This window comes from Anomaloglossus baeobatrachus, chromosome 4 (assembly GCF_048569485.1).
Source record: "Anomaloglossus baeobatrachus isolate aAnoBae1 chromosome 4, aAnoBae1.hap1, whole genome shotgun sequence".
Classification (NCBI taxonomy): Eukaryota; Metazoa; Chordata; class Amphibia; order Anura; family Aromobatidae; genus Anomaloglossus; species Anomaloglossus baeobatrachus.
The window spans coordinates 299,521,897-299,534,449 of record NC_134356.1 but is presented as its reverse complement, the minus strand read 5'-3'; the positions used below and the strand labels follow the sequence as shown (position 1 = coordinate 299,534,449).

The 12,553-nt window shown below is 51.6% G+C and overlaps 1 protein-coding gene across 3 annotated transcripts in view; it reads left to right on the top strand.

Moving 5' to 3' along the window:
• The window catches only part of PPP1R12A (protein phosphatase 1 regulatory subunit 12A), a 234,743-nt gene that overhangs the window by 109,299 nt on the left and 112,891 nt on the right, over nt 1-12,553 (top strand). For all 3 annotated transcript variants that reach the window (XM_075344940.1, XM_075344941.1, XM_075344939.1), the window contains exon 11: nt 11,885-11,979. In XM_075344940.1, coding sequence (XP_075201055.1) covers nt 11,885-11,979 — 95 coding nt within the window. The remainder of the gene's footprint in view (nt 1-11,884; nt 11,980-12,553) is intronic.

Genomic DNA, 12,553 nt, shown 5'->3' with positions numbered 1-12,553 from the left:
CTTATTTCTGTTCGGCCGGGCTGTATACCCTTTTTTCTATATACCCTCAGTGATCACGCTCCTAGGACACAACAGCATGTCGGCCACAAGGAGCAAGGGCACTAAAGCACAGGGTTTTTTTGCGACATGTACCTCTTGTAGGGCCATGCTACCTGCGGGTTCCACCTACCCTCACTGTGAGCAATGCTCGACCCCTGTTACGCTTGCTCAGCCGGAGCGTCGGTCACTAGTGGGCCCCTCGGCTCAGGCAGACCCCCCTGCTTCCACTGTACAGGTGGCAGCGACAGAGTTTGCAGTTTTTGCTGAAAAGCTCTGAGTCACTCTCACAATCCATGGCTCAGTCTATGGACAAATGGTCTGCCAAGTTGCTGGAAGCCCTGCAGTCCAGACCGGTCCTTACACAGGCCCCTGACCCTGATAGATCGGCGCCTCCAGGTCCCTCTCGGTACACCCCGGCCGGGGTGGACCCTAGGTCTCACGTGGAGGACTCCTCCACGGACCACAGTCCCAGACCAGCTAAGCGGGCTCGCTTGGAATCTTCCCCGACTTCCTCACGCTGCTCGGGTTCCCAACTTGAGGACTCTCTGGAGGACGAGGCGGAAGTTGCAGCTCAGGGCTCGGACCCTGATGTTGCTCTCAATCTTGATACACCTGAAGGGGACGCCTTAGTAAATGACCTTATCTCGTCCATCAATCAGGTGTTGGATCTATCTCCCCCGCCTCCACCTATAGAGGAGTCGGCCTCTCAGCAGGAGAAACACCAGTTTAGGTTTCCCAAACGTACACGGAGTGCATTTTTTGATTACTCTAACTTCAGGGATGCCATCCAGAAGCCCAGAGCGGTTCCGGACAAGCGCTTTACTAAGCGCCTTACTGATACACGTTACCCCTTACCCGCTGACGTAGTTAAGGGTTGGGCTCAATGTCCTAAGGTGGATCCCCCAGTCTCCAGATAGGCGGCTAGATCTGTAGTTTCGGTTGCAGATGGCTCATCACTAAAAGATGCCACTGACAGGCAGATAGAACTCCTGGTGAAATCCATCTATGAGGCCACGGGAGCGTCTTTTGCCCCAGCTTTTGCAGCCGTGTGGGCACTCCAAGCTATCTCAGCTTGTCTGGCTGAGATTAATGCTGTCACACGTACGTCTGCCCCGCAGGTTGCGTCTTTAACCTCTCAGGCATCGGCGTTTTCTTCCTACGCCATGAACGCAGTCCTAGACTCTGCTAGCCGTACAGCGGTGGCATCCGCTAATTCGGTTGCAGTCCGCAGGGCCATGTGGCTGCGTGAATGGAAGGCAGACTCGGCTTCCAAGAGGTTCTTAACCGGTTTGCCGTTTTCTGGCGAGAGATTGTTTGGCGACCGTTTGGATGAGATTATTAAGGAATCCAAGGGAAAGGACTCCTCCTTACCCCAGTCCAAACCTAAGAGACCTCAGCAACGAAAAATTCAATCGAGGTTTCGGTCCTTTCGTCCCTCCGCCAAGCCACAGTCCTCTTCGTCCAATAGACAGGACAAAGGCCAGAGGAACTCCTATGCGTGGCGGTCTAAGTCACGCCCCCAAAAGACCGCCGGAGGCACTGCTTCCAAGGCGGCCTCCTCATGACTCACGGCATCCCCGAACCGCATCCTCGGTCGGTGGCAGGCTCTCCTGCTTTCGCGACGCCTGGTGGCCACATGTTCAAGACCGATGGGTGAGAGACATCCTGTCTCACGGTTACAGGATAGAGTTCAGCTCTCGTCCTCCGACTCGTTTCTTCATAACCTCCCTGCCCCCCGCGCGAGCAGACGCACTTTTTCAAGCAGTGGACGCTCTGAAAAAAGGAGTCGTGGTCGCGGTTTTTACTCCAACTTATTCGTGGTGCCAAAGAAAGACGGATCATTCCGTCCCGTTCTGGACCTCAAATTGCTCAACAAACACGTGAGCACCAGACGTTTCCGGATGGAATCTCTCCGCTCGGTCATCGCCTCGATGTCACAAGGAGACTTCCTCGCATCGATCGACATCAAAGATGCCTATCTCCATGTGCCGATCGCACCAGAACATCAACGCTTTTTGCGTTTCGCCATCGGGGACGAACACCTTCAGTTCGTGGCATTGCCCTTCGGCCTGGCGACAGCCCCTCGGGTTTTCACCAAAGTCATGGCATCCGTTGTGGCGGTCCTGCATTCTCAGGGCCACTCGGTGATCCCCTACTTAGACGATCTCCTAGTCAAGGCACCTTCTCGGGCGGCGTGTCAACACAGCCTTTCCGTCGCTCTGGAGACCCTCCAGCAGTTCGGGTGGCTCATCAACTTCCCAAAATCCAAGTTGACACCGACCCAATCTCTGACCTATCTAGGGATGGAGTTTCATACACAGTCAGCGGTAGTCAAGCTACCAATAGACAAACAGCTGTCACTGCAGGCAGGGGTGCAGTCTCTGATTCAGACTCAGTCGCACCCCTTGAGACGCCTCATGCACTTCCTGGGGAAGATGGTGGCAGCGATGGAAGCAGTGCCCTTCGCGCAATTCCATCTGTGCCCGCTCCAGTGGGACATTCTCCACAAATGGGACAGGAGGTCGAGCTCTCTCGACAGGAACGTCTCTCTTTCCCTTGCAACAAAGACGTCTCTTCAGTGGTGGCTTCTTCCCACTTCTCTATCACAGGGAAAATCCTTCCTGCCCCCAACCTGGGCTGTGGTCACCACGGACGCGAGCCTGTCAGGGTGGGGAGCGGTGTTTCTCCATCACAGGGCTCAGGGAACCTGGACTCCGATAGTCTTCCCTGCAGATCAATGTCCTGGAAATAAGGGCAGTGTATCTGGCCCTATTGGCTTTCCAGCAGATGCTGGAGGGCAGGCAGATCCGTATCCAGTCGGACAACGCCACTGCCGTCGCATACATCAACCACCAAGGCGGCACGCGGAGTCGTCAAGCCTTCCAGGAAGTCCAGCGAATTCTGCAGTGGGTGGAAGCCACAGCATCCACCATCTCCGCAGTTCACATACCAGGCGTAGAAAACTGGGAAGCAGATTTTCTCAGTCGTCAGGGCATGGATGCGGGGGAATGGTCCCTGCACCCAGAAGTGTTTCGAGACATCTGTCGCCGCTGGGGAACGCCGGACGTCGATCTTATGGCGTCACGGCACAACAACAAGGTCCCGGCCTTCATGGCACGATCTCAAGATCACAGAGCTCTGGCGGCGGACGCATTAGTTCAGGATTGGTCGCAGTTTCAACTGCCTTATGTATTTCCTCCTCTGGCAATGCTGCCCAGAGTACTACGCAAGATCAGGTCCGATTGCCGTCGCGCCATTCTCGTCGCTCCAGACTGGCCGAGGCGGTCATGGTACCCGGATCTGTGGCATCTCACGGTGGGTCAGCCGTGGGCGCTGCCAGACCGCCCAGACTTGCTGTCGCAAGGGCCGTTTTTCCATCTGAATTCTACGACCCTCAACCTGACTGTGTGGCCATTGAGTCCTGGCTCCTAGCGTCTTCAGGGTTGTCTCAGGATGTCATTGCCACTATGAGACAGGCCAGGAAACCGACGTCCGCCAAGATCTATCACAGGACTTGGCGGATTTTCTTGTCCTGGTGTTCTGATAAAGGTTTTACTCCCTGGCCTTTTGCCTTACCCACTTTTCTTTCCTTCCTTCAATCCGGAATGGATAAGGGGTTGTTACTTAGTTCTCTCAAAGGGCAAGTATCGGCACTCTCAATATTCTTTCAAAAGCGCCTGGCCAAGCTTCCGCAGGTCCGCACGTTCCTGCAGGGAGTTTGCCACATAGTCCCACCTTACAAGCGTCCGCTGGAACCCTGGGACCTTAACAGGGTGCTAACGGCTCTTCAGAAACCGCCTTTTGAGCCGCTGCGGGATGTCTCCTTATCGCGTCTTTCGCAGAAAGTGGCATTTCTAGTAGCAGTTACTTCACTCCGTAGAGTGTCGGAGCTTGCAGCACTGTCATGCAAAGCCCCCTTCTTGGTTTTTTACCAGGATAAGGTGGTTCTCCGTCCTGTTCCGGAATTTCTCCCTAAGGTGGTATCGCCTTTTCATCTCAATCAGGATATCACCTTACCTTCATTTTGCCCTAATCCAATTCACCGCTTTGAAAAGGATTTGCACTCATTAGATCTAGTGAGAGCACTCCGTTTCTACGTGTCTCGCACAGCGCCCCTGCGCAGTTCAGATGCGCTTTTTGTCCTTGTGGCTGGTCAGCGTAAGGGTTCGCAAGCTTCCAGGTCAACCTTGGCTCGGTGGATCAAGGAACCGATTCTTGAAGCGTACCGTTCTTCGGGGCTTCCGATTCCTTCGGGGCTGAAAGCCCATTCTACCAGAGCCGTGGGGGCCTCCTGGGCATTGCGGCACCAGGCAACGGCTCTACAAGTGTGTCAGGCAGCTACGTGGTCTAGTTTGCACACTTTCACAAAGCACTATCAAGTGCATGCCTATGCTTCGGCAGATGCCAGTCTAGGTAGGCAAGTCCTTCAGGCGGCGGTGGTCCACCTGTAAGAGGGAGTCGTGTCGGCTCTTGTTATCGAGGTATTCTTTTACCCACCCAGGGACTGCTTTTGGACGTCCCAATTGTCTGGGTCTCCCAATGGAGCGACAAAGAAGGGAATTTTGTTTACTTACCGTAAATTCCTTTTCTTCTAGCTCCTATTGGGAGACCCAGCACCCGCCCCTGTTCCCTTCGGGCTAGTTGTTCTTTTGTGTACACATGTTGTTCATGTTCAATTGTTTCATGGTTTTCAGTTCTCCGAACATCCTTCGGATAGAATTTACCTTAAACCAATTTATAAGTTTCCTCCTTCCTGCTTTTGCACCAAAACTGAGGAGCCCGTGATGCACGGGAGGGTGTATAGGCAGAGGGGAGGGGTTACACTTTTGAGTGTAATACTTTGTGTGGCCTCCGGAGGCAGAAGCTATACACCCAATTGTCTGGGTCTGCCAATAGGAGCTAGAAGAAAAGGAATTTACGGTAAGTAAACAAAATTCCCTTCTTTTCTTTTTCCATAGGTTTTGCTGCAGCAGACGCTATCATAGCAGACGTCTGCTGCAGCTAATCTGGGTAAGATCAGCTGTTCTCCAGTCCTGTTGTGACCACGCACGCTCCCGCGGTCACAACGAGATCTGAAGAAACGAGGGAGCATGCGCCGCCCTCTCATGCACAATACTAGGTACTGTGGGCTTCAGAAACACGGCGCTAGAGATGAGCGCTATGCGCAAGCGCCAACTCCGACGCCATGTTTCTGAATAGAGAAATTTACATACAGCCAGAGAGAGGGAGAAACAGGCGGGGGGCGGGAATCATGTGCATAACCCGCCCGGACATTAGGAGAGAGGTGCACACGTCACTCAAAAAGTGGATGAATTTTCAAACTTTATAAACTTTGATTTCACAGCCTAAACATCCAAGCTGCCCACTAATGGTATGTACACACTGTGCCTGATAGTGCCAGTACTGCACTGGCTGCACCTTATACACGAAAATCCTGATGTTTGGTTCCCTTTAAACCTTGTTCAGACATTTCTGCACCTTGCTTTTTCTAAGAGCTGCACAAAAAGCTCAGTAGCAGATTCCTTCATCTCTAAAGGGCAACATAAAGCATGGAGAGCCATTTATATTAGTATGCTGGCCACATGGTCAAACAATCTATCCCCATTATAAGTCAGTGGTGGCAGCCAAGTTATGGATTTAATGCTGTGTTGTGTTTTCTATTTCTAACGAAAACCACGTCACTTATAACTTCAATATATGAGCCTATTACTTTCCAAAGTGGAATTGAATGTTCTAGGAATAAAGGAAAGAAAAAAATTCAATACTATTTTAATGCAAATAATCAGCCTCCTACACGCAGTGGTATTATTAAAGTTTTTATTCTCCGTACTCTGCGCTTCGTTTCACTGGCTATAGTGCTTTGTGCACAAAGGATTAAGCAACGTTCGGAACTAGAGTGTCCAAAACATTTCTTTCTTCATCGTTCCTTATGGGAGACCCAGACCATGGGTGTATAGCTTCTGCCTCCGGAGGACACACAAAGTACTACACTCAAACGTGTAGCTCCTCCCTCCGGGCTATATACACCCCCTGGATGACAATCTAACCAGTTCAATGCTTTGTGTTCAGGAGGTCACACACACATGCATTCTCTGATTTTTTCATTTTTATTTTTTGATTTTAAAGATTTGGAAGAAAAGCGGGTCCAGTCTGGACTCCCGGCATGTCCCTTCTCACCCCACTGTGTCGGCGGTGCTGTTAAGGTTGACTTTACAAGGCTGGAGCCTTCACATGCCGTGCTCCTTCAACATCCTCTGAGAGGCTCTGGTTTGAAGTGGGAGCCGTCTCGGTCCTCTCTGCTTGCAGGAGACCGGTCTCCATCCGCAGCCCTGTCTGGTTCCTGCTGGAAGGAGCGTTTAACCCCCCTCAGGGACTGGCCCTGCGTCTCAAAAGCTAAGTATTGAGACGTTTTTCAGGGGTCCCGGGTACTTTTATTAGGGGGAAAGTATGTTTTTTATGTTTACTGTAAATTCCGGCCGGTTCTGGGGGTTTCCCCTGAGAACCGCGCCGAAGGTGCCTGCTCGTCGGCCGCATGTTAAAATCTAGGCCCCGGCTTCTGTTTGGGCCTAGTTTCGGTTTCATCTTCCTCTGCATGTCATTCATGCAGGGGAATAGAGTGGCGCCGCCCACCGGCCATCCAGCAGAGGGGAGGACACTCCTCTCTGAGGAGATGTTTCCCTCCCCTGCATCTCTCCTTAGCCCTCCGGTTTCCCGCTCTTGGGCTAATCTCCGCCCCCCTCCTCCTCCCAGCGCCATTTTCTCAGCGTTTATCACACTGATCGGCGCTGGCTGCTGAATCTGCTGCTTTCTAGGAAGGCTGACGCTTTACTGGGGGTCCGAGCTGTGGAATCCGGAGGGCACACAGAGAGTGGTCTGGTAAGCCACAACCTCTGGTTGTGGGCTTTATTATACACTCTCAGGACATTCTATACGAGTGTATTCTTACTGCAGAGCTTCCACCTCAGCAGCATGTCTGTCACCCGGAGCAAGGCTGCAAACATGTACGCTATATGCACTGCATGTAAGCGCATTCTGCCAGAGCCAAGCACATACCCACATTGTGATGCCTGTGCTAACATGGTTGTCTCAGCCTGGAGCCTCCTCAGGGGTCCCTCCGGCTGCTCTGGCCCCAGTGGCTGAACCCCCGGCTTGGGTAGCATCTTTTTCCAAAGCTATTTCCCAGTCTTTTGCCGACTCCATGGGGCAGCTGTCCCGGACACTGCTGACCATGCATCAGCCCTCTTCTCGGGGTGCCTCTGCTGCTCCGAGTTCTGCAGAGCTCTCAGAGCATGTCCTAGGACCCCGTCCCCCTAAACGGAGACGCAGGGACCCTTCTCCTTCCTCGTCCCACGGCTCTGATTCACGAGCCGAGGTGCAGGGCGAGGAGGATTCGTTTACTGTGGGCTCAGACGCTACCTCTATGTACCCCATTGATTTATCTGAGGGTGATGCGGATGTTAGTGACTTGATTGCATCCATTAACTCCGTACTGAACCTCAATCCACCAGAGTCAGAGGAACAAGCCTCTCTGGTAGAGATACACCAGTTTACCTCACCTAAGAGAGCTAAGAGTATGTTTTTTAACCACTCCAGTTTTCGGACCACTGTTACCAAGCCCAGGGCCTGTCCTGACAAACGTTTTCCGAAGCGTAGTTCTGATGACCGTTTTCCTTTTCCACCAGAGGTGGTTAAGGAATGGGCCCAGTCTCCAAAGGTAGACCCTCCGGTGTCCAGAATCTCAGCCCGCAGAGTCGTAGCTGTGGCTGATGGCACTTCTCTTAAGGATCCCACTGACCGCCAGGTTGACCTTCTGGCCAAGTCTGTATATGAGGCGGCAGGAGCCTCGTTCTCCCCGTCTTTTGCGGCAGTGTGGGCTCTTAAGGCAGTCTCTGCCTCTCTGACAGAGATACATTCCCTCACCAGGGACTCTATGCCTGAGATGGATGCCTTAACTTCTCAAGCTTCGGCTTTTTCATCCTACGCCATGTCTGCCATCCTGGAGGCTTCTCACCGCACGGCGGTGGCCTCCGCTAACTCCCTCGCGATCCGCAGGATCTTGTGGCTTCGAGAGTGGAAAGCAGACTCTTCCTCTAAGAAGTACCTTGCGGGTCTTCCTTTTGCTGGGTCCCGGCTGTTTGGTGAACAACTGGATGAAATAATTAAGGAAGCTACTGGCGGGAAGAGTACTTCCTTGCCACAAACTAAAACCAGGAAACCTGTCCAGGGCAGGAACCAATCGAGGTTTCGTTCCTTTCGTTCCTCTAACTGGTTATCCTCTAAGCCCTCGACCTCGTCCACTACCGCAGCCAAGGATCGTAAACCCAACTGGCGCGCGAAGCCGCGTCCTCAAAAGACCGGAGGAGCCGCTGCCACTAAGGCAGCCTCCTCTTGACTATCTGGCTGCGCCAGCAACGTCCTTGGTCGGTGGCAGGCTCTCCCACTTTGGCGACGTGTGGTTTCAACACGTCTCCGATCAGTGGGTGCGAGATATCATCTCCCACGGCTACAGGATAGAATTTTCTTCCAGCCCGCCAAACAGATTTTTTCTGTCCACCCCCCCCCTGCTCCAAAGCCGCCGCCTACTCTCAGGCCGTGGCATCCCTGCAGGCCAACGGTGTAATTGTTCCGGTTCCCGCCCGGGAACGGTTCAGCGGTTTCTACTCAAACCTATTTCTAGTCCCCAAGAAGGACGGTTCCTTCCGGCCCATCCTGGATCTCAAGCTTCTCAACAAGCATGTTCAGGTGCGGCACTTTCGCATGGAATCTCTGAGATCGGTCATTGCCTCAATGACCCAAGGAGATTTTCTGGCATCCATCGACATCAGAGATGCCTACCTGCATGTGCCTATTGCGGTTTCACACCAGCGTTGGCTACGCTTTGCAATCGGAGAGGAACATTTCCAATTCGTGGCTCTCCCCTTCGGCTTAGCCACGGCCCCTCGAGTATTCACCAAGGTCATGGCAGCAGTGGTTGCGGTTCTGCACCTCCAGGGGTTGGCAGTGATTCCTTACCTGGACGACCTTCTAGTCAAGGCCTCATCCAGTGCAGACTGCCAGCGGAGTGTCTCACTCACGCTCGCCACGCTCGTTCAGTTCGGGTGGCTTGTCAACCTGCCCAAGTCCACTCTGACCCCGACCCAGGTGCTTCTTTACCTAGGGATGCAATTCGTTACTCTGCCGGCACTTGTCAAGTTGCCCTTAGTCAAACAGCAGTCCCTTCGTCTGGCGGTGCGCTCTCTGCTGAGGCACCGCTGTCATTCCATCAGACACCTCATGCAGGTGCTAGGTCAGATGGTGGCATCAATGGAAGCGGTTCCCTTTGCCCAGTTCCATCTGCGTCCCCTGCAGCTGGACATTCTCCGCTGTTGGGACAAGCGGATCTCTTCCTTGCACAGGCTGGTGGCTCTGTCGTCACAGACCAGGAGCTCCCTTCAGTGGTGGCTTCGGCCCCTCTCTCTGTCTCAGGGACGCTCCTTCCTGACTCCGTCCTGGGTGATCCTCACCACGGATGCCAGCCTCTCCGGTTGGGGAGCAGTATTTCTCAATCACCGAGCACAGGGCACTTGGACTCCGTCCGAATCAGCCCTCTCGATCAATGTGCTGGAGATCAGAGCTGTGTTTCTAGCTCTCCTAGCCTTTCACCACCTGTTGGCGGGCAGGCACATTCGAGTTCAGTCGGACAACGCGACAGCGGTTGCCTACATCAATCACCAGGGCGGGACTCACAGCCGTCTGGCGATGTTGGAGGTTCAACGAATCCTCCAGTGGACGGAGGACTCCAAGTCCACCATATCTACAGTCCACATCCCAGGCGTGGAAAACTGGGAGGCCGATTATCTCAGCCGTCAAACCGTGGACAGCGGCGAGTGGGCCCTGCATCCGTCAGTGTTCAGATCAATCTGCCGCAAGTGGGGCACTCCGGAAGTGTCCTTTGTCTAGACTTTCACAGAAAGTTGTTTTTCTAGTAGCCATAACTTCTCTCAGGAGAGTTTCTGATTTGGCTGCGCTCTCTTCGGAATCCCCCTTTTTGGTTTTTCACCAAGACAAGGTGGTTCTTCGTCCGACTCCGGACTTTCTTCCTAAGGTGGTGTCTCCTTGTCACCTTAACCAGGACATTTCATTGCCTTCTCTTTGTCCTGCCCCTGTGCATCGCTTTGAGAAGGCGTTGCATTCCTTAGATTTGGTGCGGGCGCTCCGAATCTATGTGTCACGCACCGCCGTTTTTAGGCGGTGCACCTCACTTTTTGTGCTAACCACTGGTCAGCGCAAGGGTCTCGCTGCTTCTAAACCGACCCTAGCTCGTTGGATCAGGTCGGCTATCACCGATGCCTACCAGTGTTCTCAGGTGCCTCCTCCGCCAGGGATTAAGGCGCACTCAACCAGAGCTGTCGGTGCCTCCTGGGCTTTCAGGCACCAGGCTACGGCTCAGCAGGTTTGTCAGGCTGCCACGTGGTCCAGTCTGCACACTTTTTCGAAGCACTACCAAGTGCATGCTCATGCTTCGGCAGATGCGAGCTTGGGCAGATGCATTCTTCAGGCGGCTGTCGCCCATTTGTGAAGTTAGGTTTTGCCTACTTCTCAGTTTGGTTTATTTCCCACCCATGGACTGCTTTGGAACATCCCATGGTCTGGGCCTCCCATAAGGAACGATGAAGAAAAAGAGAATTTTGTTTACTTACCGTAAATTCTTTTTCTTATAGTTCCGACATGGGAGACCCAGCACCCTCCCTGTTGCCTGTTGGCAGTTTTTTGTTCCGTGTGTTTCACCGGCTGTTGTTAGTAGACAGAGTTCCGGTCTTTCCGAGTTTTACTCTATCTCTACTTATGGGTGGATGTCCTCCTTCAGCTTTTGCACTGAACTGGTTAGATTGTCATCCAGGGGGTGTATATAGCCCGGAGGGAGGAGCTACACGTTTGAGTGTAGTACTTTGTGTGTCCTCCGGAGGCAGAAGCTATACACCCATGGTCTGGGTCTCCCATGTCGGAACTATAAGAAAAAGAATTTACGGTAAGTAAACAAAATTCTCTTTTTTTATTAAAGGTTTCACTGAGTCCCTCAAACAGGATCCGATTCAGTTTTTGGCCAAAATTATGTTACGGTCAAGAAGATCTCCTACACGTTCATGTGAATGAAGGGTTAATAAATAAAGGCCTCATTCAGACGTCCATGTTTTTCACAGAACTTGTACTCATTGTAGTCTATTGGGCTGTTCATGTCTGTGTTGGTGTGGACTATTCAGTCCTCAAAATTTGAGGCGTCTGATTTTGATCCAAGTATGGATTACACTAGCCAACGTGGGTTTATAAAAAAAAAAAAAAAAGAGTGCGCTCGGATTCCATTTTAGTTGCATCCTTGTGCTGATATTCATGTTTGGTTAATAGGAGAAGCTTGAGAGCGTTTCGTATTTCCTCCCCCAAAAAACAAATGTGTGACACTGAGACAAACACTGATGAAATTCTGCATTTTTTTTTTGTTTTGTGTAGGTTATAAATAGTATCTGTATGAGGCTTAAGGCAGTGATCTGTGCTAGTATGGTTTGCTTTTAGGTGGGCAGATGGATCTGTTTCAGTAGGTGTCCATTTTCAGACTTTTCTTGTTTGTGTTGAATGTATAAGTTACCTTTATGTGATATCTCTTCAGCGATTTTGCAACAAGGCAAACAATAGAACAGTATAACAAAAAATCCATCCCATAAAGTAGACAGTGATTTTATTTTGGGGGATGATACTTTCTGTTGCAGGAAGATTTATAGGAAGAGTGGGAGTTGTTTTTCTAGTGAGCATTTTATGCAATGTATTTTCTTAAATATAATTTATTTTTTACATTTTTTTTTTTTTTTAATAGGAGAAAGATGCTAGACCGACCAGGCTGGCGTATGTTGCTCCATCAATCCCAAGGCGGCTTGCTAGTACTTCTGACATCGAAGAAAAGGAGAATAGGTAATGTATACCCACTAGTTTCCATCTCACGTGGAACCTCATTAATCCATGCATATCCTCCAAAAGTATGACGATCATGTCCCAGCCTATCTGTAGTGACCCTTTTTTTTTTTTTTTTTTTTAATTTGGACTTTTAACTGGTTTTCCACTACTAGGACAACCCCTACTCAATCGCCATATTTCCCCTACGTAGAATAATAACAGCCAGACTCTCCTCAGGTACAGTTCCCCGAATGTCTTTGCTGGATATCCCATGATTGTCACACGAACCCTACAACCGCTAAGGCTAGTTTTACACTTGCGTTGAACGCCATCCGTTGCATTGCGTTGTGTGACGGATGCAACAGATGCGTTGCATATAATGGCACAACGGATGCAACGGATCGTACAAAACGGAAAGCTTTTTTTTTTTTTTTTTTCCTTTTCTTTTCTTTACAGTTTTACCGGCAGCAGACTATTGTGAACGATCAGCTGATCACCCTGCGGCCGGGCGCTCAGCTGAGCGCTCTCACATGCCGGCGGTCGGGCGCTCAGCTGAGCGCTCTCACATGCCGGCGGCCGGGCGCTCAGCTGA